This window comes from Gekko japonicus, unplaced genomic scaffold (assembly GCF_001447785.1).
Source record: "Gekko japonicus isolate JY-2015 unplaced genomic scaffold, Gekko_japonicus_V1.1 scaffold185, whole genome shotgun sequence".
In the NCBI taxonomy this organism is placed as follows: domain Eukaryota; kingdom Metazoa; phylum Chordata; class Lepidosauria; order Squamata; family Gekkonidae; genus Gekko; species Gekko japonicus.
This window is the reverse complement of record NW_015176457.1, coordinates 980163-1004166: the sequence shown is the minus strand read 5'-3', so window position 1 is coordinate 1004166 and position 24004 is coordinate 980163. Positions and strand designations below refer to the sequence as shown.

At 43.6% G+C, this 24004-nt stretch overlaps 1 protein-coding gene across 1 annotated transcript in view; it reads left to right on the top strand.

Annotated features, from left to right (window-relative positions):
• Positions 1-20612: 20612 nt before the first annotated feature.
• The window catches only part of DCTD (dCMP deaminase), a 35311-nt gene continuing 31919 nt past the window's right edge, over positions 20613-24004 (top strand). Inside the window, exon 1 of the mRNA XM_015426975.1 lies at positions 20613-20726. Within this exon, the coding sequence (XP_015282461.1) occupies positions 20686-20726 (41 nt within the window). The 5' untranslated portion in view covers positions 20613-20685. The remainder of the gene's footprint in view (positions 20727-24004) is intronic.

The following is a 24004-nucleotide window of genomic DNA, read 5'->3' as shown; positions in this document are numbered from 1 at the left end:
GACTGACTGGGGAAGGAGAAACCACCACTAGGGAAGAGCTATGGTTCAGTGGTAAAACATCTGCTTGCATGCAAAAGGTCCCAGGTTCAATCTCTGGCATCTCCAGTTAAAAGGATCCAGTGGTGGGAGATATAAAAGACTTCCACCAATGACCCTAGAGAGCCTTGAGATTCACTATGACCACCTTTTGCTCAGGGAAGCTCAAGCAAATATTCATACATCACCAGGATGCAGGAAAGGGGGAAACTCCCTCTTCTAAAAGTGGATATTAAAAGGTATTGTAGGCTTAGCTGAAAATATTAGAACAGGCAGCTTACTAAATGTATGTAAATGGAAGCCATGGTGGAGGCAAGGAGGATGTAAGAGGATTTCTAGTAAGGAATAGTGAACAGGAGAGAAGAAACCACATATTGTGGGTGAAGTTCCTTCCTGATCTGTTAATATCCCATCCCTTATTTTCTGTTGTCCTTTTCCATAATCTTATTAACATCCTTTTATTTTTATCCTTTTCAGGTAAATTAATGGGACATTTCCCCTTAGACTTAGCACAATTCATGGCAGATCTTTGGTATCGTTCTGGCAAAAAAGCACACCTGTGTATGGTCTCAGTCTTGAAGAAAGCAATTAAACGTATCAGTTAAACTTAAAAGGATTGTATGCAGAACAACATGTGGCATATTATTGGACTTCAGGGGCTTAGTGGCTTCATATCCTTGGATTGAAGCAGAAAAGGCTGGAGTAGTTTGGAGAACACAAGGGAGAAAGAGGCCATACTGGAGAGCTCGGTGTTTATTTATCCAGTCTTGCAAACAACAACATGATAAAAGTATTATACATAATACATAAAGAAAGTTTCTTGTTTTTACCCTTTAGAAACCGGTGAGGCAAAGCTGGCGCTGCATTGCTTGGCAGATCTGATATCTCATCCTTGTTGTGCACTCAGTAGCAGTAATAGGCACACACACGGAGTACCATCTGCCCAGAGCAAAGGTTCAGCCTGCCTCAGTTGCAAAGGCTCTGCTTTCTTAGCGTATCACTGGCTGGGCCATATGGACAGGCGATGCTTTGTGTTTGTAGAGGAAGTTATCTTTCAAAAGCCAAACTCTGCTCACCTCATGGGATTCCTCACTTGCAGATTTCCTTCCCTCCAACGGCGAGGAGCTGACTCAGCTCTGTTGACTGCTGGAAGGAGGCAGGAAGGGATATTGCTTCCATCTCAGTAGAAGAAACAAGCAGGATGCAGTTCTATGCAATAGCACCAGTAGGAGAATAACAGTGAAAACTGCTAGTTTGGGAAGGTATATATCACTGTAGCTTTAGAAAGTTTGAACCAGCAGGCACTATTTCAAAAGTTTGATGTCAAATAGGAACAGCAGGAGGATGCCGCATGTTAAACATTTTCACTCTAGCACCATTAAAGTACAATTTTATTTGCAATTTTGCCTTAGGTCTCTACGACGGATGCCAGAGGCGGCTACAACCAGATCTGATCTTTCTTATTACAATACGCCATTATAGCCAACTGAAACAGCATGTCTCTTTATAAGCAATTTGTTTTTTAATGGTTGATTGCCTCTCAAGATTATTGATTTTTCCCCCATTCAGAAAAAAATAAAATATTGTCAGATGTTGCCTCGAACCGTATTCGTTTTTATTACAGACATCACAGCTGAAAAGTTTTAACTTTTTTTTTTTTTTACAATTATGGTTTTAGGGCATGAGGCAGACTACTTATAAAATTAGCAAACGTTCAAAACTATTCTCAGATCTCAGCAAGGGTCGACTTCTATCTGTAATGACAGACCAATAGATATGTTTGATTTACTGATATTCTTACTGGCCATTTTTTGCAGTGGATGGCACAACTTTTCAGCCACATAGAAGAGGAAAGAATGTGACTCTGCAGTTAGTCCATTGGCTGGGAATTCCCATTGTTCTGGCTTCCAGTGTGTCATCATGGGCATGCACGCTAGTATAGTCAGGTGCCTTCCAGGATGATAATTCTGGATCGATCGCCTTGTTAGTCTGTAGTAGCAGAATAAAACAGGAGCTGAGTGGCACCTGAAAGATTAACATTCATTAACAATTTTTTGTCAGTCTGATATCTTTTGTTTTTAAATAATCACAAGGGGCGGGACCGGCGATACTCGCGGGGGGGAGGGACCTCGACACTCATGAGGCAGAGGAGGAAGCAGCAGGAGGAGGTAAGCCCCCCCCCACCCCGCCGGTTCCCCCCGTCTCCCCCACCCACCTCCACCCACCCTGCTCGATCTACCCCCCCTTGCCTCTCCCCCCGGCTCCGAAGTGAGGCCTGAGCAGCTTGCCTCTTCCCCCCCTCTCCTCCCCGGCTCCGAAGCCGAAGCGGCGGCGGCAGTCAGGGAGTTTGCAGAGCATTCCCTGCGCATGCGCAGGGGACACTCTGTCACTTTTGGGGGATTTAAGTATCCCCCCCAATATTTTTTCCGGGTTTTTAGATTTCTGTGCACACCTGGGGACTGCCCCAAGTGTGCACGAAAATCTCCCTCCCCCCCAGGTGTCCCCGATGTGCGGATTTAGGTATCTGCACGCAGGAGGCACCTTTCGCTATTATATAGATTAACAACAATGAACATCAAAAGCATTAAACAAGCAACAAGAGATAAGGATCAAGAAGCCTCAAAAGTCTATTATGTAACAGTAAAAACTATTTTAACGTTATTGAACATTTATCAACCAATAATGAAGAGTAAGAAGTGCTGGTAATTATGCGACCACTGTCAGTAAAGCGAGTGTGAGGACTAGATTAGAACGGTTTTCAAGGCAAGAGATGAACAGAGGTGGTTTCCCATCGCCTACCTCTGCATAGTGACCCTGGACCTCCTTGGTGTGCTTCCATTCAAATATTAATCCGGCCAACACTCCCTGCTCAGCTTCCAAAATCTGACAAGACCAAGCTAGCCTGGGCCATCCAGGTCAGGGGATATCCTACATACTGTAATATCTTACTGATATTAATTACTTCAGTAATTTCCCAGTGTATTTGCTTATCATATTTCCTCATGCATTAGCATTTACATTTTACCTATCCAACAACAGCTGTGGACGTCACATCCATTCTGGTTGAATTTATTGTTCTTTGGATTGGGTCTTGTTTTAAACTGGCCTCTCTTTATATCATCCCCCCTACACCTTTCTGCTACGTATATAAATTGGCCTGATGGATTTATATCCAATGCATCTGATGAAGTGAATTCTGACTCATGAAAGCTAATGCTGGAATAAATTTTGTAGGTGTACTTAGATGTCAAAAACATGGACTCTGAGCCAAGCATAGCTCTGTACCCACATGCTTAACTTGACCAAGTCACTTCATCAGGTTGCTGGTCATATGTTGAATGTCATAATATATTGTATGCAAAACAACGTCATAATTTCACTCAGGGGTCATTTCATAAAAAAAGAGCTAGGGGAACTCATTAGCATAACTCATTAGCATATGCCACACCCCCTGACATCAAGGGCCCGGCGGTGGACCTGCAAGGCCAGTGGGAGTGCGAGGAAGCCCCGCCAAGGCCCTCCCTGGCCCCAGGCAGGCAGGGGTGGGGAGAGGCAGGGAGGAAGCAACTTACCCTCCCTCTTCTCCTGCCTCCTCCTGGCTGAATGAGGGCTGGAAGTGGGGCGGCCGGAAGCAGGGGGCGGGGCTTCGTCATGTGCCCCGCCTCCTGCACCTCACCCGGGGGAACTGCGTTCCCCCGCGTTCCCCCCCGAAATAACCTCTGATGTCACTAACGGTGCCATCCTAAGAAAGGTTACTCCAGTCTAAGACCATTGAATTCAGTGGGCTTAGACTGGAGTAACTTTGCTTAGGATTGCACTGTTAGTTTATAACCAAACCTATTCTGTGGTTATGCTCAAAGTATGGAACATTCTCCTTAGCACCTTCATCAGGTGCCAGCATTGCCAATTTTTAAGTACCAACGAATTTGTTTTTACTTTGCTCAGGCTTTTGATGGCATTTAATTTCTAATGGGTATATTCACAATTTATCTGCTGTTTTAGTTACTGCTGTTTCCAGTGGTTATTTTTAATGTAGAGTTGTATTTTTAAATTATCTGCTCTGAACTGCCTTGGGGACCATTAATACAGGAAAAGCAAGATATTAATCTTAAATAAATAAATAACACTGCTGAGTTGTGTGACCTGAATGGACAACTTGTCTGCTGGGTTTGAACCCTGATTCACTACATCCAAGTGAACAAAACCACCACTAGGCCCAACGGGACAAAAATTAAATACTTCAATTATTCTTCCGAAATGCTTCCAATGTAATTGTGAGATTCTGGTTTCAATATGATCATTTTAATTGGCTAGAACCAGGACATTCCACCTTTCCTCAGGCAGTGAGTCTCATATGCATTCTTCGGTGGAAGTACTCTGTGACGCCATATGACAAGAGCTGAAGTACAGATTCAGAATTAATTCATATACAACCAGTGTTCATCATTTGAGGCCCATCCCTGGAGGCCTTTCTCCAGCTGTTCTGCCTTCTAAAGTGCGGTGCATGGCTACTGGAGACAGGGTCTTAAAGTGCGGTGCATGGCTACTGGAGACAGGGTCTTTTCTGCAGTTGCACCCTGATTATCTGCCTCATGAAAGATGTTTACCTAGTGCAATCAGTAGAACCCATATGGTGTAGTAGTTAGAATGCTGGATTAGGACCTGGGACGACACAAGGTGGGGGATGTACCCTGCTGTGAACATTTTGGAGGAAAGATGGGATAAAACAATGAATAGATGCCAGGCCATCTGTCCCATTTACCTGAGCTTTTGGCATCTAATGGTGTACGGCTATTTCCCCCCCCCCCGGCTGTAGTTTTTAATTAGTTGTAGTTAAGCGATTGCTTTTTTAATGCCAGTGCCTTTAATATGTTTCCATATTGTGTGTGTGTGTGTGTATATACAGATACTGTAAACAGCACTGAGTATACATTACAGCAGAAAGAAAGCATCTAAAATGTTTAAAATAAATATGTGCTTCAGAAGAGCAACTCATCCTCCTGAAACCCCACTTTATTCCCATGTTCCAGGCCTTTAGTTTCCCTAATCTGTCTTTATGCTGACCAGATATCTTAGCTTCATAGTACATCACAGTACTCAGCATAGAACTCACCTGGCAGTTCAGGCAGCCGATCAGCAGTGGTGATGAATGGATTAGCATGGCTTTGCGGAATACCTACAATGCTTTACATGAACTCTGTGTTGTTTGAATTCCATGGTCTTTGACTGGTACGCCATATTTTCCCATTGCTTTTCTTTTTCACCACTGATCACAGATCTTTGCTCCCAATCTTAACACTGGCAGAATGGCTTTTGTTGAAGCAGATCCATGCAGTCTGTAACTACTTTACACCCTTCTCTGATCTCCCCAATCAAAACGTTTTCTTTGAAGAAAATGGGAAAACCTTTCAGCTGTAATATCTTCATTTGAAAACGCAAATCCTGACATTAACAGCGAGGCATACTAGTTTAACAGTGCCATCCTAAGCAGAGTTACATCCTATGAAGGCCATTTACTTCAGTGGACGCAAAAGACTGAAACTCTGCTTAGGATTGCGCTATAAATGCCTTTATGCTGATGCTGAGGAACAAAAACCTGCCAGTGCTGCAGGAATACAGAAGATGTCCAAAAAGGGCTTGTTATTTCATGTTACTATTAAGCAGTTAGGATTTAAGGATGTATTTTCATATCTGAAGTTTCACATGTGTTTTATATTCACTTAATATTAAACCGTATTTTATTTTTCCTATTATACTGACATTTCTTTACTTTATAAGCTTTTTTTTAAAAAAAGAAAGCTCTGAAGTGAAACTCATTTTCGCAAAACACAGAACTCTAGTCAAATATTTCCCTCCTCTCCCATTCATTCCAGTTGGTAGCAGCACATCCATCTTCTTCCTTTCTTTTTGTAGATCATTATTGCGGGGGGATTTTCAAAAAAGAGGGAGAAAATATTTTTAAAGGATTACGGTTGGTGCCAGCTGGCGACCGAACATGGCATCCATCAAAAATCGTCTTACATTAGCAGATCTGTTTTATTGGACAATTAGCAAAAAGACATATGGCTTTATTAATATTCTTTTCAGCTCCGGCTTCAAGGCTAAAAGCATGAGCTCAGATGAGCCACACTTGTTCTCATATAATCTGTATCTCATTTCCAGATATATAATCTTTCATCGTCAGGTCAGAAACTGACAAGCTGCAAAAGCTGATACTTTCTTGGTGAATTGCCTTGGCCAATATCACAGGTTGGAATTTAAATGCATGACTGGAATTCTTTTGAAGCTGTATGGGGATGGGGGGGCAGGATTGTCATCACAAAGGAATATCTCCGTTCGTGGCACTGACTACATGGAACAAATTATTGCAATGGGTTTTGGTGGACACTGAGGCACTGGATACTCATGCCTTTCGTTTAATGTTCATAGTCCATGCTGCACAAGGGCTGGAAGGGGGATTCTTGTTCCCATTTCCAGGGAGACAATAGAAACTTGCGCTGACCTTGATAGCCCAGCTGGCTCCATCTTGTCATATTTCAGAAGCAAAGCTGGGTCAGCCCTGATTAGTACTTAGATGGAAGACCACCAGGGAAGTCCAGCATTCCTACGCTGGGGCCGGCAATGGCAAACCGTCTCTAAATGTCTCTTGCCTTGAAAATGCCATGAGGTCGCTATAATTTGGCTGCAACTGGATGGCAACCTCCCCCACCCTAAACCCCAGAAACTTCCTCATTCTATGCTTGACATACCCCCATATGCCCACATTTGACTTGTATAAAGCATAGCAGAGTGCAGCTGCTTTGGCACAAGTGCACTGTGCTAACTTTCTGTAATGGTGCAACATCCTGGGTTCTGGAATGTTTGTGAAGCATCTCAGTGCCTTTAGGGTAGTGTACCTGGCATGAGCTCATGTTCTGTCTAGCCATTAGGTCCAGGGACATTCCGTTTGTCCAGCATTTCATTTGTGGCTTTTGCATTTCAGTGACATCTCTTCTTGGAATAATAGGATCCCATGCCATCCATTTGTCATCATTTCACTACCAGTTCATTTTTACCATTACTCTATAAACACAAAAGCCTTTCAAGTTCTTCTTTTGTGGAAGCCCCATATACGTTGAATTGTCCTTCTTTCCATGTGTCTCCTTTCTGCTGCAGCCTTTTCAAGATGCTAAGAGCCAGACTAAATGCAGTATCATTTGAAACACGCCAAAGTAGCTGGATATGGAACAAAACAAGCAAATCTCATACTGTGTTTAGGATTTTTAAAACTGCAGGTGCTCTCCCCCAGATCTGAGTGTACCATTCTTCCTGTAGTATTTACCCAGTTCCGTGCTGGTTTTATGTCTCACTGTCCACTAGAGAGCAGGCTGAGATCAGCAATCCCATTTCATTCCTGACCCAAACCATGTTTGAACCCAGGTGTTTCTGGAAATGGTTAGTACATTAAAACACCTCACTTTCCAGCTCCCATTGTTAGCTTATAAATTGCTATCAAAGTTGATGGATATAGCTTGTGAAGCTTAGTGACCTACGGTGGTGATAATAAAGTATTCCAGAGACTCAATAACATTTTACTCTGTCACTATGGTTTTCTTGCTCTGGTGACATCAACTAATTTGTACTGCTTTGGAGGGAATTTCTATATCCAGCTCTTTAGCTTGGGTCTCGGTTCCCTCACATTGCTCTTACTCCTTTCTGTCAGAGTAAATTTCTTTCAAAGAGAAATATTGCTTGATATTGATTCCAGGGCACTAGATAATTTCAGGTTCTCACTGTTGTTCAGCTGAAACCACGCTTTAAGATATTGAAGATGCTTTGCAAAGCCTTCAAGCCTTAGACCTAAAAGGCCGGTGCTTAAAAATCCACTGAAAAGACTCTTAAAATCCATTTAAAATCCTTCTGACCAAAGAATAATCTCTCGTTATCACATTTGTGCCGTGTTTCAAGGAGCTATGCTAGCAAGAGCGGTACATTTTCAGATCAGCTTGAAGGTGTGTGTTGTGGTGGTGTTTTTTTTTTTTTTAATATTGCTGTTAGAAACCTTCCCGGAGAGCCATTCTGAGAAAAAAGGTCAAGGATAGAAGGCAGTAGATTCCTGATGAGGAGTATATAGGGGAAATATCCCACAATATTTAGTAAGCAGAGAGTTGGGGGAAATAATCTTTTAAAGTGATATATCAGTGGTTTCTCACTCCTTATAAACTACAAAAGTTTGAGAGAAATGATGCAATTGGAGTTGTCGTGTAATAAAGCCAGGCTTTTTCATTTATTATATCCTGCCTTTCCTCCCAATAGAGATTCAAAGTGGCTCACAACAACACAAAAGTAAAATACAAAACTTCAGAAATGAACTAACAAGGCAAGGAGGGGGGGGATACCTCCTCTCTTCCTCTGACAGGAGATCTTCCCACCTACTCTAGGCTACAACCCTTAGTCTAAAAGCTGAATGCCAAGAATCCTTTTAGCTTGTGCCAAAGGGCTCATGCCCCTGGTGACTCCCCAGGCCTTACCTGCAACAGGAGAGAGACAAACACTCGCTCTGGATCTTACAGGCTGGCAGCCATCTTCTCACAATTTCCCTTCCCGCTTCATGGGTCTGTCCTATTATTAGGACAACCCGAGCCCAGATTCTGCAAACAACAAATACTATACCTGGGTGCAATATTCTGAATAATGGCACAATGGATCGGCCAGATTTGGAATTTATTTTTCTCTCTGCTGACATGCGCAGAAAAACCTCACATTAAACAGTACTGCATGCAACTAGACATATGTAGTGGAATTGAAGATACTGCCCATATGTCTAAATGTACACATTACATTAAAGAACAATCCTAAGCAGATCTACACAGAACCCTGCTTTGGTCTAATCAATGGGGCTTGCTTTCAGGGGAAAAAAATCTTAGGATTGCACCATTAGAGAAGGAAAACATAAAGATGACAGAATTATTGAAAAAGAGTATGTTTTCTGATTTTTACAATTATGTACAGTATAATGATAATGTATGTTCTGTTCTGTTTCATAATAACCAAAGTGTATGTCATATGACTTTTGCTATTTTGAGTTGCCTGTTCTCTGGTGTAATGTAAGAACTGCATTATTAACCTTTCCTATAAAAAGATAGTAAATAAGTAAATAGTTATTAGAGCTCGGGGGTGGGGGAGCCCTTCAAAGCAGTGGTACTTTCTGGCCTATTTCTAACTGTGCTTGTACAAGATGTCTAGCTTTTGGAGAGAGAGAAAATAGTGCCTCTCTGGAGACAATTACCTCTCAAGTAGGAATTCAGTGGGAGGACAATACAGTTTTTATTATGGCAACAGGGGATATCCTGGTTAGATTCCTAATAAATAAGTAATACAACCTTTCAGCTGGCATCTTTTCCATCTTTTTTTTTTAGTTAATATTTTACGTTGTTGCTTTGATTGCTTCATTTTCTTGTGTGTTTGAAAAACTCTCCAGAAATACGGATAATGTCTATTGATACCCTGGAATTCTATTCTTCTTCTCTAGTACTCTGACAGACAAGAGCCAATAATGTTCAGGTCATGCCTCTCCACAGCCTACAGATTCGACTACCTGCTTGATGAAGTCAGATCACCCTTCCAGCGTAGCCACTGACATTAGGATGCTACCCGGCATTATGTTTTGTATGAGGACTCCTTCTATAAACGGCTGTTCTAATCCACCTGCTTTTGCGCTCTTCCTGTACTTTGCAGTTCCACATATTGTGAGACATGCACATTAAAATAAGGGCCAGACTCTCCACAATTTCTCCAAAACCCAATACCCATTTCTGCCTGGTCAACCTTCTACCGCAACAGTTATTCTTGCCCTTAACGAATTAAAGTATTTCATGCCTCACCATTAATTAAACATTATTTTTTCTCTCTGCCATTTTATAGTGGTGAATGAACAGTTCTTAGAGGATTTTCGTTTCTGAAAGAAGAACTGCATTTCTGCTGAAAGGAGTTGATGTGACCGATACTGCTGGTCAGTTCTTTGGTTTTATCCTTTAACAATGAGGGTCATTCAGCAAAGTCAAATCTAGCATTTTATCTATCTCATCCTGTGGCTGCAGTACTAACTCAATGTATAAATCCTAGTGATCTTTGCTCAGACTGATGCTAAAATCCATTATTTATATAAGGATTGCATTTGTATAACATTCTCCCTCTAAGAACTGTGGCATATAAATCCTCAACAACACTGAGCAAGATTAGATGGAGAGCGTGGTTTGCTTAAGTGCACCTACAGTGCAATCCTAAACAGAGTTATACCCTTTTAAACTTACTGACCTCAAAGGACAGAAAGGTGTAAGTAAGTCTGCTGAGCATGGCTTGTTTGTTTTGTTCTCTGCTCTTACGACTACAGTCTTGAGCATCAGCAATTCAGCAACGAGACAGGAACAAAAGACAATGATAGTGTGCTTAGCATGGCACTGCTAGTGAGCTTTGTGGCTAAATAGGGATTTGAAATCCATGGACCTCAATCCAATACTCAGAATCATTTCAGATGATTCTTCAGATCATGGTTTGGAAAACTGTGAATGAGCTTAGGGATAACGGGCTCCCTCACCATCTCACCTCTGCTGTCTTGTGCAGTTTTACATGCAGTTTGTATCTACTTCACTGTGATATCCAAGCTGGCAATGTATGATTTGTGCTTTGCTACTCGTTGAAATTGACTTCATAAAGTTTTGGCTGGAAGGGTAGCATAAATCATAGTTTGCTAATACCACCAAAAAAATATGGTTTGGCGCTTGACAGTAGGCTAAATGCAAAGCTGTGCACAAAACACGATGGGACAGATGGAGTATGTGAGCTTGCTATGTACCTCCAGTCTCCCAAACAATGGTCTGAAGGATCATCTGATCCAAATGCCTGTGTCCTACACCATTGGGATGGGTCACTCTGTTGGGTCTAGAGATATGAGAAAAAGCTGATTACCACGGCCAGAGAAGAATTCTCATGGTTGGTGAGTCCCTTACTGACAGGGACAAAGAGGTGTGTCCCTGGCTGCCATACTGTCTTTGGGTGCCCAAAACATTGTTTGGATGACCTTGCAAGGCATGGCAATCAGAAGATTTTTAAGATAATTAATAACCAAGGATGGCCCAGGCTACCTTGATCTCATCGGCCTTGATTAGTATTTGGATGGGAGACCACCAAGAAAGTCCAGGGTTGTTATGAAGAGGCAAGTAATGAATGACTCTTTCCTTGAAAATGCTACGGGGTCACCATAAGTCAGCTGTGAGTTTGCTATGTACCTCCAGTCTCCCAAGCAGTGGTCTGAAGGATCATCTGATTCAAATGTCTGTGTCCTACACCATACTAGTTTGGATGGGTCACTCTGTTGTCTAGAGATGTGAAAAAAAGCTGATTACCACAGCCAGAGAAGAATCCTGATGGTTGGTGAATCCCTTACTAACAGGGACTTAGCCAGTGTGTCTAAGTGGATACATCTGGGTTCAAATTCCCAGTGAACAATAGCAAACCATTCTGTGATCCTTGGAGAAAAGTGGCATACATATGTGACTTTGTGAGAAAGGTAGACTGTAAATGAAATAAGTAAATGAATAAAAACTATGGAGAATTAGGAGTATAGCCTTGGTGCTCTCATTGAGGCTTTCTGTTACAAGGAAAGTTTCAGCCAAAAGAAGTACATCCACAAGTTAAATTCTTTATCATGTTACTGTAAGGGACTCAGCTTTCCTTTCTAGAGGATTCATGTTCCATGATGAAAGACTGCTGAACAGAACCTTAGCTTACAAAAACACAGAAGAACATCCCCAACATAAGTTTCTCGGGGCCTGGAACAAGTAAGTTAAAGAAAGAACAACAATAAGTCTTTCTAGTTCATATTTCTCAAGCTCAGAGGTCATTTCGGGGGGGAAGGGGGGGATGCAGTTCTCCCGGGTGAGGTGCAGGGGGCGGGGCACATGACGAAGCCCTGCCCCTGCTTCCGGCCACCCCGCTTCCAGCCTCATTCAGCCAGGAGGAGGCAGGAGAAGAGGTTGGGTAAGTTGCTTCTTCACCGCCTCTCCCCACCCCTGCCTGCCTGGGGCCAGGGAGGGCCTTGGCGAGGCTTCCTCGCACTCCCGCTGGCCTTGCAGGTCCACCGCCGGGCCCCTGATGTCAGGGGGTGTGGCATATGCTAATGAGGTATGCTAATGAGTCCCCCTAGCTCTTTTTCTACGAAATGACCCCTGCTCAAGCTTTCTTTGGAGGACTTGTGTGAAATTAAACCAAAACTATGATCAATTAAAAAACAAACAGAACATCCAATTGTACTTCTCTCATCTAGTTACTTTATCAACAAAAGCTAGGTTAGCTTACAGGCTTTCTTTTTAACAAATTTGTGTCAGCCATTAGTCATTCTGACATGTAGGTTCCTCTGCCTCTCCCACTCCTTGTTCCTGTCGATGTTTCTAGTTGCCTTATCTCAGTTTACTTTTGTGAAGACAGAAACAACGTAGGGACACATTCATCTGTTTAGTCTTTTTTATCATCTGACAGAGTATTTCCTTCTATGTTAGCAGCTGTCCCAACATAACCATTATCTATGTGGCTAATTAGAACATTCACACTTGTATTATATGATATTTAAGTTACATGGAATGTGATCTCTTATCCCTCAGGTTTAATCATTCCACAAAGGTGGTTGTATTTGTCTGTAGCAGCAAAAGGAACCAGTCCAATGACACCTTAGTATTAACAAAATTTATTCCAGAGCTCACTTCATCTGATGCATGCAGTTTACATCCATTAGGCTTTCCTACTAACAACAGAAATTCAGCAGTGGGGGGAAGGGAGAGAGATTAAGATCCGATTAAGATCCGATAAAGATCCGATTAAGATCCGATAAAAAGAGTGCTCAGTTTACTCTGAGTGGGTGAGGGCTCTTACCATGGAATAAATTCTCAGTGACATACTAAACAGAGTCACACCCTTTTATATCCACTGAAGTCAATGAGATTAGAAGGTGGAACTCTGGTTAGGATGGCACTGTTCATGACTTTTTAAGGTGATGCTGGAATCCAGATTTATTTGGGTTGATCATTATATCCTGGAGACCAAATCGGGCTCCTTTTCCTAGGCCAATAAATTCAGAACTGACCCATTCTAGCACCAAATTAATATCCATGCAGACTCAGCTTGCTTGCTAGAGAGATACCAGGTGATTGAATGAATGATGACTGGGCAACTTCAAGGATTTATGAATGAAGCAGATTGTCTGGATCTTTTCCAGTTTGGTTTCAGGACTGGTTATGGGACTGACATGGCCTTGGTCACCATGGTAGATGACCTGTGTGGGGAACTGGACAGGAGGAATATGACCCAGTTAATTCTCCTGGACCTTTTGAAATCATAGATCATGGTATCCTTCTGGACTGCCTTTTTGGGGTTGGGGCTAGGAGGTACCATTTTATGGTAGTTTCTGTCCTACCCTGAAGGTAGGTTTCAGAGTGTGGTGCTGGGGTGCTCCTGCGGGGCCCCTGGCCTATGGGGTCCTGCAAGGGGTCACCCATGCTTTTTAAAATCTATATGAAGCTGCTGGGAGAGGTCATCTGGAGATTCAGGCTGAGTCACCACCAATATGCTGATGACACTCAGCCCCATCCTGCATTTCCAGCAGATCTCATGGAAACCATGAACCTAAAGGCAGTTTTGGGATGGATGAGGGCTAGCAAGATGAAACTTAATCCCGACAAAATGGAGGTGCTACTGGTCTGACCTAGGAACTGGGATGTCTCCTGTTCTAGACGGGGTTGCACTGCCCCTACAGGAGCAGGTTTGTAGCTTGGGGGGTGCGGTTGGACCCAAGGCTCCTATAGGATAAATACATACTGGTAGTGGCTAGTGAGCCAGCTGCAGCCCTTCCTGGGCAGAAAAGATCTGGCCACTGTGGTACATGCCCTAATTACATCTAGATTAGATTACTGCAATAGATTACTGCAGGAGCCTGCCCTCGAAGACTGTTTGGAGGCTACAACTGGTACTGAACACTGACTGAAGGGGGTCATAGCATATCACTCCAGTCTTGTTCCAGTTTGTTACCTGGACAAATTTAAAGTGTTTGTGTTGACCTACTCCCATATGAACCTATCCAACCACTCCAGTCATCTTTGGAGGCCCTGTTTTGGGTGCCCCCATCACCTGAGGCTAGACAGGTGGCAAAAGTACACACATATAGATATACTTTAAATGGTTTGCAATGTTTGAAATTATTTTAATGTTTGAAATGTTTGCCGCCGTGGAGACCCTGAGCTGGGGGCAAGGCAGCATAGAAATCTTTTTAAATAAATGAATTTCATGGCCTTGCTTACAGCTTGTTGTGAGAAGCAAATGAATAGTCCAACTCTCCTGTCTTTGCCTGAAAAAACAAATATACTAAAGAAGAGAAATTCAATACAACTCTTGCTTGCACAGTAGTTGCTGTATTAATCTGCAGCATTTTAACGCCATCAGGCGATACAGAAGCAGTGATACAGTATTCATTATCTAGTAAACCTTAACAACAATTTTAATATAGGATGTTATTATTAGTACCTTAATGCAGATAATGGGTTGTGGAATGGTACAGTATAGCCTGATGTCAGACCTTGGAAGCTAAGCAGGGTCACTCAGTACTTGTACAGGAGACCACCAAGATAGATTCAGGTGGGTAGCCATGTTGGTCTGAAGCAACAGAATAAAGTCCGGTGACATCTTAAAGACCAACAAAGTTTTATTCAAAGTATAAGCTTTTGTGCGCATGCACACTTCTTGAGATATATTGAAATGGAAGTTGCTGGTCCATAAGTATAGATGAAGGGCGAGCAGCAAATTAGCAGACAGCATAATAAAGTTGTTTGACAGGTACAAGGACCGAACTGGAACAAGTTTCGTTTATAAGGTCACCATTTGTTTGGGTTTAATTCTGGAGGGAAACATAGTGAAGGAAATGAAAAAAAATCAAAACTGGAGATAGATGGGCAGGTGTACCCTTCTTAATTGTGAACCACCAAGGAGTCCTCTGCAGAGAAAGGCAATGGCACACCACCTCTGCTTTTGCCTTGAAAGCCCCTTGCTGGGGTTGCCATACATCAGTTGCAACTTAACAACACAGGCATACTTAATGCAGATAAGACTGTGCAAGGATGCATCTTCTACAAAGTGACTGTTACTAGCCCTGAAAAGGAAAACAGACAGGCATCCTTTCTGTCCCTCCTCCCCATTTCCAGGGCTATTAACAGAGCATGGGGAATGGGATTTAATTGGGGAAACTGTGTGGGGATGGAATGGTTAAGCCCTTTCCCCTGTGCCATGGCCCATAATCAGGGTTCCACAAAACAGCTATTTACTTTTTAATCTTGCTGGGAAGGTTTAAACACAGATCTCCCAGTATCACATCTGTTTCTGCAGCTCACTGGTAGGGAGAACTGTTCTTGAATTTAGGGAAAGATTAGGATCGGTACCTATTTTATGCATTCACACCTGCTTCCCACCTGTCAATCTTACCACTATGACTGTAAATAATTTTTTGTTGTTGTTCAGTCGCACAGTTTAGTCCGACTCTTCGCAACCCCATGGACCAGATCACGCCAGGCCTTCCTGTCTTCTGCCGTCCTCTGAAGTTTGCTCAATTTCATGTTCGTTGCATCTATGATACTGTCTAACCATCTCATCCTTTGCCGTCCCTGTCTTCTTTGACCTTCAATCTTATTATTATTATAAAAAATACTACTGGACTGCATCCACACCTCATTACATTGTACTACCCTTGTGCTTTAGCAATAATTCGGAATGGGATTGTCCTGTGTGGACATGCCAATCCAGCTGTGAATGACTGCTATAGTGCAATATCCAATTACTTGTTCCTCGCAAGGAAAGTTTGATTTTTCTGCCCTTCAAGTTTCTCACTAGCCAAGGAAGCAGGTAGAATGAAATAGCAGCAACTTCACTGAGATCAGCATAGGTAGGTACACTTGTGGGAAACCAAGCCCAGTTAAGCAGAACTCTCCATGTAAAAAGACTACACAGAATCCTCCAACTTTCCGCTTTTTATATAACAGTTCCCTGAAATATTTCATTCTTCTTTGGTTATTCTGTATTTCTCTGGAACAAAGGGGGGGAAATAAATGATGAAAGTGCTGAAATGTCAGCCAAAAAAGAAAATGAAAGAAAGGGTGAAGAACTTACTTGAGAGTTATATTTCACCTTACCCTGTTCTTCAGAGCTTACACCTACTTTAAAGGTGACTTTAAAGAGTCGAATTCTAGTGACACTGTCACATTCCCAGGAAGAGATAAACACCCTCCTCGTCTCACTTTCTCTGTAAAGGCTAAGGGCAAAATTCTACTTCTACAGGGGGTGAATTGTGCTTGATCGAAGAGAAGAAATGCACAGTTAGTGGTACCCAGAGATTATCTGACTTTTAAAGACAGAGGAGCCACCAAAGGACTTGAGATGATACATCTACAGTGTATAGAGCCATTGTCTCCCTCAGTTTGGGGACAGAGTGATAAAGAAATTATGAATACAATGACCAAGACCTTGATCTCATCTCATTCAAATAATGCCCTTCCTTAAGGTTAAACTAGTCATGACCCAAGGGATCTGTGATCAGAATTTCTCAGTTTTTCAGAAGGCTAACAGCAGTGCTCTCTCTTAGTGTATATAGGATTCATATTGGGACTGCAGAGTTTGATGAGGACAGTTTAAGCCTTTCTCCTCCATGTGTTTTCCAAATCTCAATGATTACCTCACCCTAAGGTTCTATTTCCCCTACAGAAACAAAACCAACAAGGAACACACAGATACCTGTATGCTTTTTTCTCATGACACATCTCAGCTCGGGGGGGGGGGGAGTGGCTTTAAAAAGATGTAAGGGAAAAAAGGTTAAACACCAGCAGGGCCAATGATGGGAGCAGAAGGTCATTTGACCTAGGCCTCTAACTCAAATGGGTACTCAAATGTAGACACTGGTTACTTTTTTTTGGCATTTGATAACTTTTACACCTTGTCTTTTATGTGCTCATGTGTTGTCAGAGGTCTGGGCCTCTCCGGACCTCTGAGATATGGTTGCCAACTCCAGGCTGGGAAATTCCCAGAGATTTGGAGGTGGAGCATAGGGATGGTGGGATTGGCCATAGTCTAGCGTCCAAAATAGCCATTTCCTCCAGGGGTACTTATCTCTATAGTCAGCTGTAATTCTAGATCTGAGAGGGCCTACACAGTCTTGGCTTATTAAATCAGCATTCATTGTAGTTGTTAAGTTTATTATATGGCTTCCTATACTCCCACTATGGAGCTGCGGTGGCTCAAGTGGTTAAGACGCTGAACTGCAGGCTGTGGAAGGTCAGTAGTTCAGCAGTTCGAGACCCAGGGTGCCGCAAGACGGAGTGAGCTCCCGTCTCTAGTTCCAGCTCCTGCCAACCTAGCAGTTCGAAAGCAAGAAATTGCAAATAGATAAATAGGTACCACTTTGGTGGGAAGGTAACAGCGTTCCTTGTGCCTTGGTGTTTAGTCATGCCGGCCACATGACCACGGAAACGTCTTCGGACAGCGCTGGCTCTTCGGCTTTGAAACGGAGATGAGCACCGCAACCCTAGAGTCGGATTCGACTGGCTTTCGAGCAAGGGAACCTTTACCTTTACCTTTATACTCCCACTAGCAGCTGTAGCCTTTGGCTGCCTACATTCACCTGCCACGTAGCTAATGACTGCAAAGGCCCAAGAGAGTCCCATACCCACATGGTTCCAAGCAGGGTATGCTTAACGTGGGGTCTCCGGAACCCATCTGCAATACCTTCCTCTGTCTTCTTTCCCCCGGAATATGAACTGCAGGCAACCACGGTTTCAGTCTACCACAAGCCTCCCCCCCCCCCCCCCCCCCCCTGGCATTTCCAGTTTCTCCTTGCAGTTCTCTTCTTGGTACATCTAACAGAATTCATAATCTGTCCATAAGAGAAACTGTAATGAGAAGGATTGCATTAGACCCTCCGTTATAGAAACAATTAAGGAAATAATACTATGTGGATCCTCTTTCATCTTTATACCATCTATAAGCAGCACAGATGGAAAAAAATTATGCTGCATTGTAACCTGCTCCGTATAACGGAATGAAATGAAATGTATCCAACTTAGGGTTGCCAGCCTCCAGGTGGTGGCTGGAGATCTCCTGGTATTACAACCAGTGTTCCCTCTAAACTGGGTTAGTGTGAGCTAGCTCACAGTTTTTTAGCCTCCGGCTCACACGTATTTGTCTTAGCTCAGGAAGGATGGCTCCGGAGCAAACTCATTTATGCAGTAGCCAAATCTCTCACTCATAACTTTAATGCCAGTAGCTCACAAAGTAGAATTTTTGCTCACAAGACTCCACAGCTTAGAGGGAGCATTGGTTACAACTGATGTCCAGGTGACAGATCAGTTCACCTGGGGGAAATGGCCACTTTAGGAGGTGGATTCTATGGCATTATACCCCACTGAAGTCCCTCCCCTGTGTATATTAAAAAAAAAAACAACTCGTCTGGTATAGGGTTGCCAAGTCCCCCCTGGCCATAGGTGGGGGATGGGTAGGGAAACTCCTGGTGATTTGGGGATGGAGCCTGGGGAGGACAGGGACCTCAGTGGGGTACAGTACCATAGAGTCCACCCTCCAAAGCATCCATGTTCTCCAGGCGAACTGATCTCTGTAGTCTGGAGACAAACGGTCATTCCAGGGGATCCCCAGGCCCCACCTGGAGGCTGGCATCCCTACTTTGGTAGCAGCTGCCACCGCAGCACAAGGAACGTCTTCACTGTATGACTGAAGGTTAGCTGCAGCAGTCATTTTGTGGATGGTTCTGCCTCCTGCGGCAGCCATTTTGTGGGTGTGCCCATCACCTTATGTCAGAATTCCAAAGGTGCCTGGAAGGCTCAAAAAGGTTGGGGACCCCTGGTATAGGCCAGTCTTAGCAGATCTTGGAAGCCAAGCAGGGTCAGTACTTGGATGGGAGACCACCAAGGAAGACTCTACAGAGGAAGGCAATGGCGAATCACCTCTGCTTCTCACTCGCCTTGAAAGCCCATTGCTGGGGTCACCATAAGTCACTTGTGACTTTACAGTACATATTAAGCATAATCAATCATACAGAGAAATCCGAAACGTCTTCTCAAGGAATTTGTTCTATTATCAAGCAATTGATGAGTTAGCTTTAAAAGTCTAAGAACCTAATAAGAAAATTCCTGAGACTCAGGCTTGCCAGTCTCCAGGTGGAGGCTGGAGATCCCTTGCGATAATGTACAACTGATCTCCAAGCGTCCAGTACACCTGGAGAAAATGGCCACTTTGGCATTACACCCCATTGAACTCCCCCCTTCCCCAAACCCCACCATCTAGTCTCCACAACCAAAATCTCCAGGTATTTCCCAACCTGGAGCTGGCAACCCTACGAGATTGGAGCAGAGCTTTTTTTCTGGGAGAACGCACAGGAATAAAGCTCCGGAACCTCTTCGACAAAATTCTTTTAGAAATGTTTAAAAGTTTGTGAGTTTTCAGTATACAGCTTGAAAACTTCATTTCCCTCTTGAGGGTTCCGGCACCTCTTTTTTTTTTCTTCCTAAAAGCCCTGGATTGGGGCCACAGAAAACCCTGCAATCACCTGGGGTCATTTCGTAGAAAAAGAGGTGCAGGAGCTAATTAGCATAACTCATTAGCATAACTCATTTGCATATGCCACACCCCCTGACATCACGGAAGTGTGTCAGAAGGCAACACCCACCGCTCAGGCTCCACTGCACTGTTTTGGATTGCTAGCTATTGGGGGGAGGGGGGGGACATGCAGATCTGTCCTTGCAGAGGAGGGAGAGCTTGTACCTAAATAAAAGTTGGTCTTAAAGGTGCCACTGGACTGTTTTGGACTGGGGGGCCAGAGGGGGAGCTCTGCAACTTACCCGGCTGCTTCTTGCTCTGACTGAGGGTAGCTGAGAGCAGGGGGTGGGGCTTGTTACATGTGCCCGCCCCCTGGGCTCTTTACTGCCAGAGCTCCGCTGCTGTGCGCTCCTGCAGGAAATGACCCCTGGCAATCACCAACATTTACACACTTCAGTCCTAAGCAGAGTTACATCTTTCTAAAACCATGGGTTTAGGAGGCTGTTACTTAGGTGCAAACAGGTAAACCTTAAATTAAAAAAAACCCCAAAACTCGCAGACGGCCCCCATCGATTCCCAACGGTGGTGGTACAACTCGTAGCATGCCAGAACTTCTGTGCCTTTTCGCTGCCCAGGCATGACAGAGCAATGCATCCTGGGAGATGTAGTCCACCAACGCTTTTGTTTTTATTTTAGACCATCAGTGTTTAAGTTGTAGCGTGCCCTGCAAGAATCTGAGAGATCTAACGAGAGTTTCAGTGCAATCGTAACCAGAGTTACACCCTTCTAAGCGCACTGACTTCAACTGAGTTAGCAGGGTGTACCTTTGTGCAGGATTGCACTGTTTGATGGGACTTGAGGAAGCGCTTCCCGCGCCCGGTTTCCCTGGTGACCGTTTGGGCTTCCTGGAGCAGCTTCCCTTCTGCTCCGCTTTTTCTCCTCCTCTTCCTCCGGCCGATTCCCCGCCAAACGGCAAAGGGGCTCTCCAGCGGAGACGTGGGTTTTGGGTCGGACTTCTTACCGGCTTGCAGCAAGATGAGCGGTGGGAATCACTCGCGGACCAGCCACCTCAATGGGTAGGGGTATAGGGTGCAGACGGGTGAGAGCCCCTGCTGCTCTCTCCGTCGCCGCTGCAAGTCCTTCTTGTTGTTTGCTTTGCACACGTGCTCCCTTTTCTTTTCCTGGGGCTGTCCGGAAAGCGCCTAGGCGACCCATGCTGTGGAGAGAGCTGGCCTAAATGCGCGGCGGCCGGGGTGGGGGTGGGATGAGACTTCCACCCTTCTTAGAGATGTATTTTAAATCTCAACCGTCCCCCCGTTCTGTATTACTGCAAAAGTAATAGAGGCTGCCTGAGTGATTTCTGAGGAGCAGAAGAGTTTTACACGAACTTAACTAAGAAAGTGATTTAAAACGAGTTTTACCCCTTCTTTTTGATTCTTCTGACAAGAGTGGGTCCCCACCCCCAATCTTCAAATACAAGTTTAGTTTACGGCAGGAATCGATGATGATTCTAGAATCACCATTTCAATTTTGTACTTCGAATCGCTGATCAATCAGATGGTTTAAAATGGGTAGCCATATTAGTCTGTAGCAGCAGGACAGAGCAAGAGTCCAGTAGCACCTTAAAGACTAACAAAAGTTGTGGCAGGGGGTGAGCTTTCCTGAGTCACTGCTCACTTCTTCAGATATCCTTACATATCCTGTGACCTGCATCTTTTAACAACAACTCTGAAGTGTAGGTTAGGCTTCAAGTGTATGGCTGGCCCAAGGTCACACCTGGCTGCAGTCACACACACTTAAATAATCCAATTTCAATCCACCTCAGTACACTTTCCAGATGGATTTTAGTTGTGTACACTGGCAAAATCCAGTTGGAAAATGGATTGGAAGTGGATTATTTAGTGTGTGTGACTGCATGGTATAGTGCGCCTTTGAATTTGGCAGTGCAATCCTAAGAACACTTTCCTGGGAGAAAGTCCCACTGAGGCTCCATTCACACGCGGAATTTGCCACGGGAGAGCCACACGAATGCTGGGCGGATTTTCAGGACGCGATCACACTGCAACATCTGGCAGGCATAGCGCACCCTTGGCCAACCTGTGGCATGCCGCCAAAGCTGCGCAGTTTAAAAAGTATCTCAACAAATGTACTAGCAAATAGTTTGCCACGGGCTGCCCACGGAATCGTTCTGTGTGATCGTGCCAGCACGCAGCTTTCCCCCCGGCTGTCCTTGACGCGCACGCACTGATGGACGAAACCGCGGTGTGCCGCCGTCACATCTGATCACGTTCTGGTGGATCTAATTGTACTGCCGCAAAGAGCCAGACCCACCCCCGCGTTATTTGGCCCATGTGACTGGGGCCTGAGTATATTTGCTGGGTTTTGTGTAGACCTGATTATGATGGCACTATAAGATTTCCAGATCCTCGTCTGGCACTCTAAGCAGTGCTGTGTGTAGAATTTAGAGATAGTAACTGGAGACTTTATATAATGAATCTGCAAAATTAGGGACCTGCCAGCGTTGGGTCATTTTAAAATCTGTCTTTCTGTCTTATTTATTTATTTGATTTATATACAGCCCTTCCCCAATTTGGGGCCCAGGGGCTTAACAACAGTTATAATGCAATTTCAATAAATAGGATAAATATATATCCACAATAAAATTTAAAAACAGTAAAAGCAGCAATATCAAAATAATCAGATGGTGTTGAATATTCCATGGCCTTCTCTGGAAGGGAGGAGATGGGGAGGCCAGGCTTGATGGCAGACTGTTGCTGTCCTCAGCTATAGGCCTGTAATAGCTTTCAAGTCTAATTTTGCTATGGTGTTTTCCATACACAGATAGAGGCATAATAAAGAATACAAAAGTATTTAAATACACAGTACTCCAATAGGAATGTAGCACTCTCTGTGTATTAAAAAATACTTTGAGGGTATTCATGAGGGACCAATAACTGTCAGAAAACTGGCAATCCATACAACTAAACAATATTACCTTCCGTAAAGGTTTGGTTACAGTCAATATTCTATGCAGAGGGTAACATGCATTTTTTTAAACAAAATCCCGTTTAGATAAAAAGGCCTTTTTATGCAAGTATTTCGTCTTGATTATAAAGGGAAAAGGGAGACCAATCTATCTAAAGTAAAGGAAGCAGCTGATGCCCTTGAATAGTGAGAGACTTCAGTAGTGATGAAGGAAGGTTAATGTCCAAAGAGATCTAGCCAAGGTGATGAATGTGGGTCTCTGGTAGGTGGAATATTGCCAAAGCCTTAATATATCTGAATCTCTGAGCTGAATAATATGACAAAGTACTAGTGAGAGACAGCTATTAATATTTAGCCTGGTTATGAGTATAAAATGGCAAAATCAGGCACAGAATGTAACACATTCTGGCTGGACATGAGATTTCATAAAAGTCTTATTAACAAGTCAGCATTTATATGATCTGATTAGAGAAGCCTTGTACTGAGTAAAGCCAGTGTTCCATAGAGTGTACTTTTATCAAACATAAGAAATAGTGGGCTTTTCAGATTTTGGGTAGAAGTCTTTCCTAGGTCCAGTGGAGATCTTTTGGTTCAAGTTACTTAGGGCTGAGCATAGGAATGGATGTGGATTAAAAGCATTTCTCTGCCACTTAATTATAGCTCTTCCCTTAACAGTAAGCCATAACCCTACTTCCTGAAAAGATGGCCATTATCTTTCATTTGCTTTAGTGCATTTTATCCATTTATTAAGGAGGCCTTCCTGAATGAACAGCGCAAAGTAATAGAGGAAAACAATAGAATGGGAACGACTAGAGATCTCTTCAAGAAAATTGGAGAAATCAAGGGAGCGTTCCATGCAAAAACGGTAGGGACCTAACAGAAGCAGAAGAGATTAGGAAAAGATGGCAAGAATACACAGAAGAACTATACAAGAAAGACCTCGATGTCCTTGACAACCACGACGGTATAATCACTGACCTCGAGCCAGACATCCTGGAATGTGAAGTTAAATGGGCCTTAGAAAGCATTACTAACAACAAAGCTAGTGGAAGTGATGGTATTCCAGCTGAGCTATTCAAAGTCTTAAAAGATGATGCTGTTAAAGTGCTGCACTCAATTTGCCAGCAAATTTGGAAAACGCAGCGGTGGCCACGGGATTGGAAAAGGTCAATATACATTCCAATCCCAAAGAAGGGCAATACCAAGGAATGTTCAAACTATCTCACAATTGCACTCGTATCACACGCTAGCAAGGTCATGCTCAAGATCCTACAAGCTAGGCTTCAACAGTACGTGGATAGAGAACTGCCAGAAGTACAAGCTGTGTTTCGAAGAGGTAGAGGAACTAGAGATCAAATTGCCAACATTC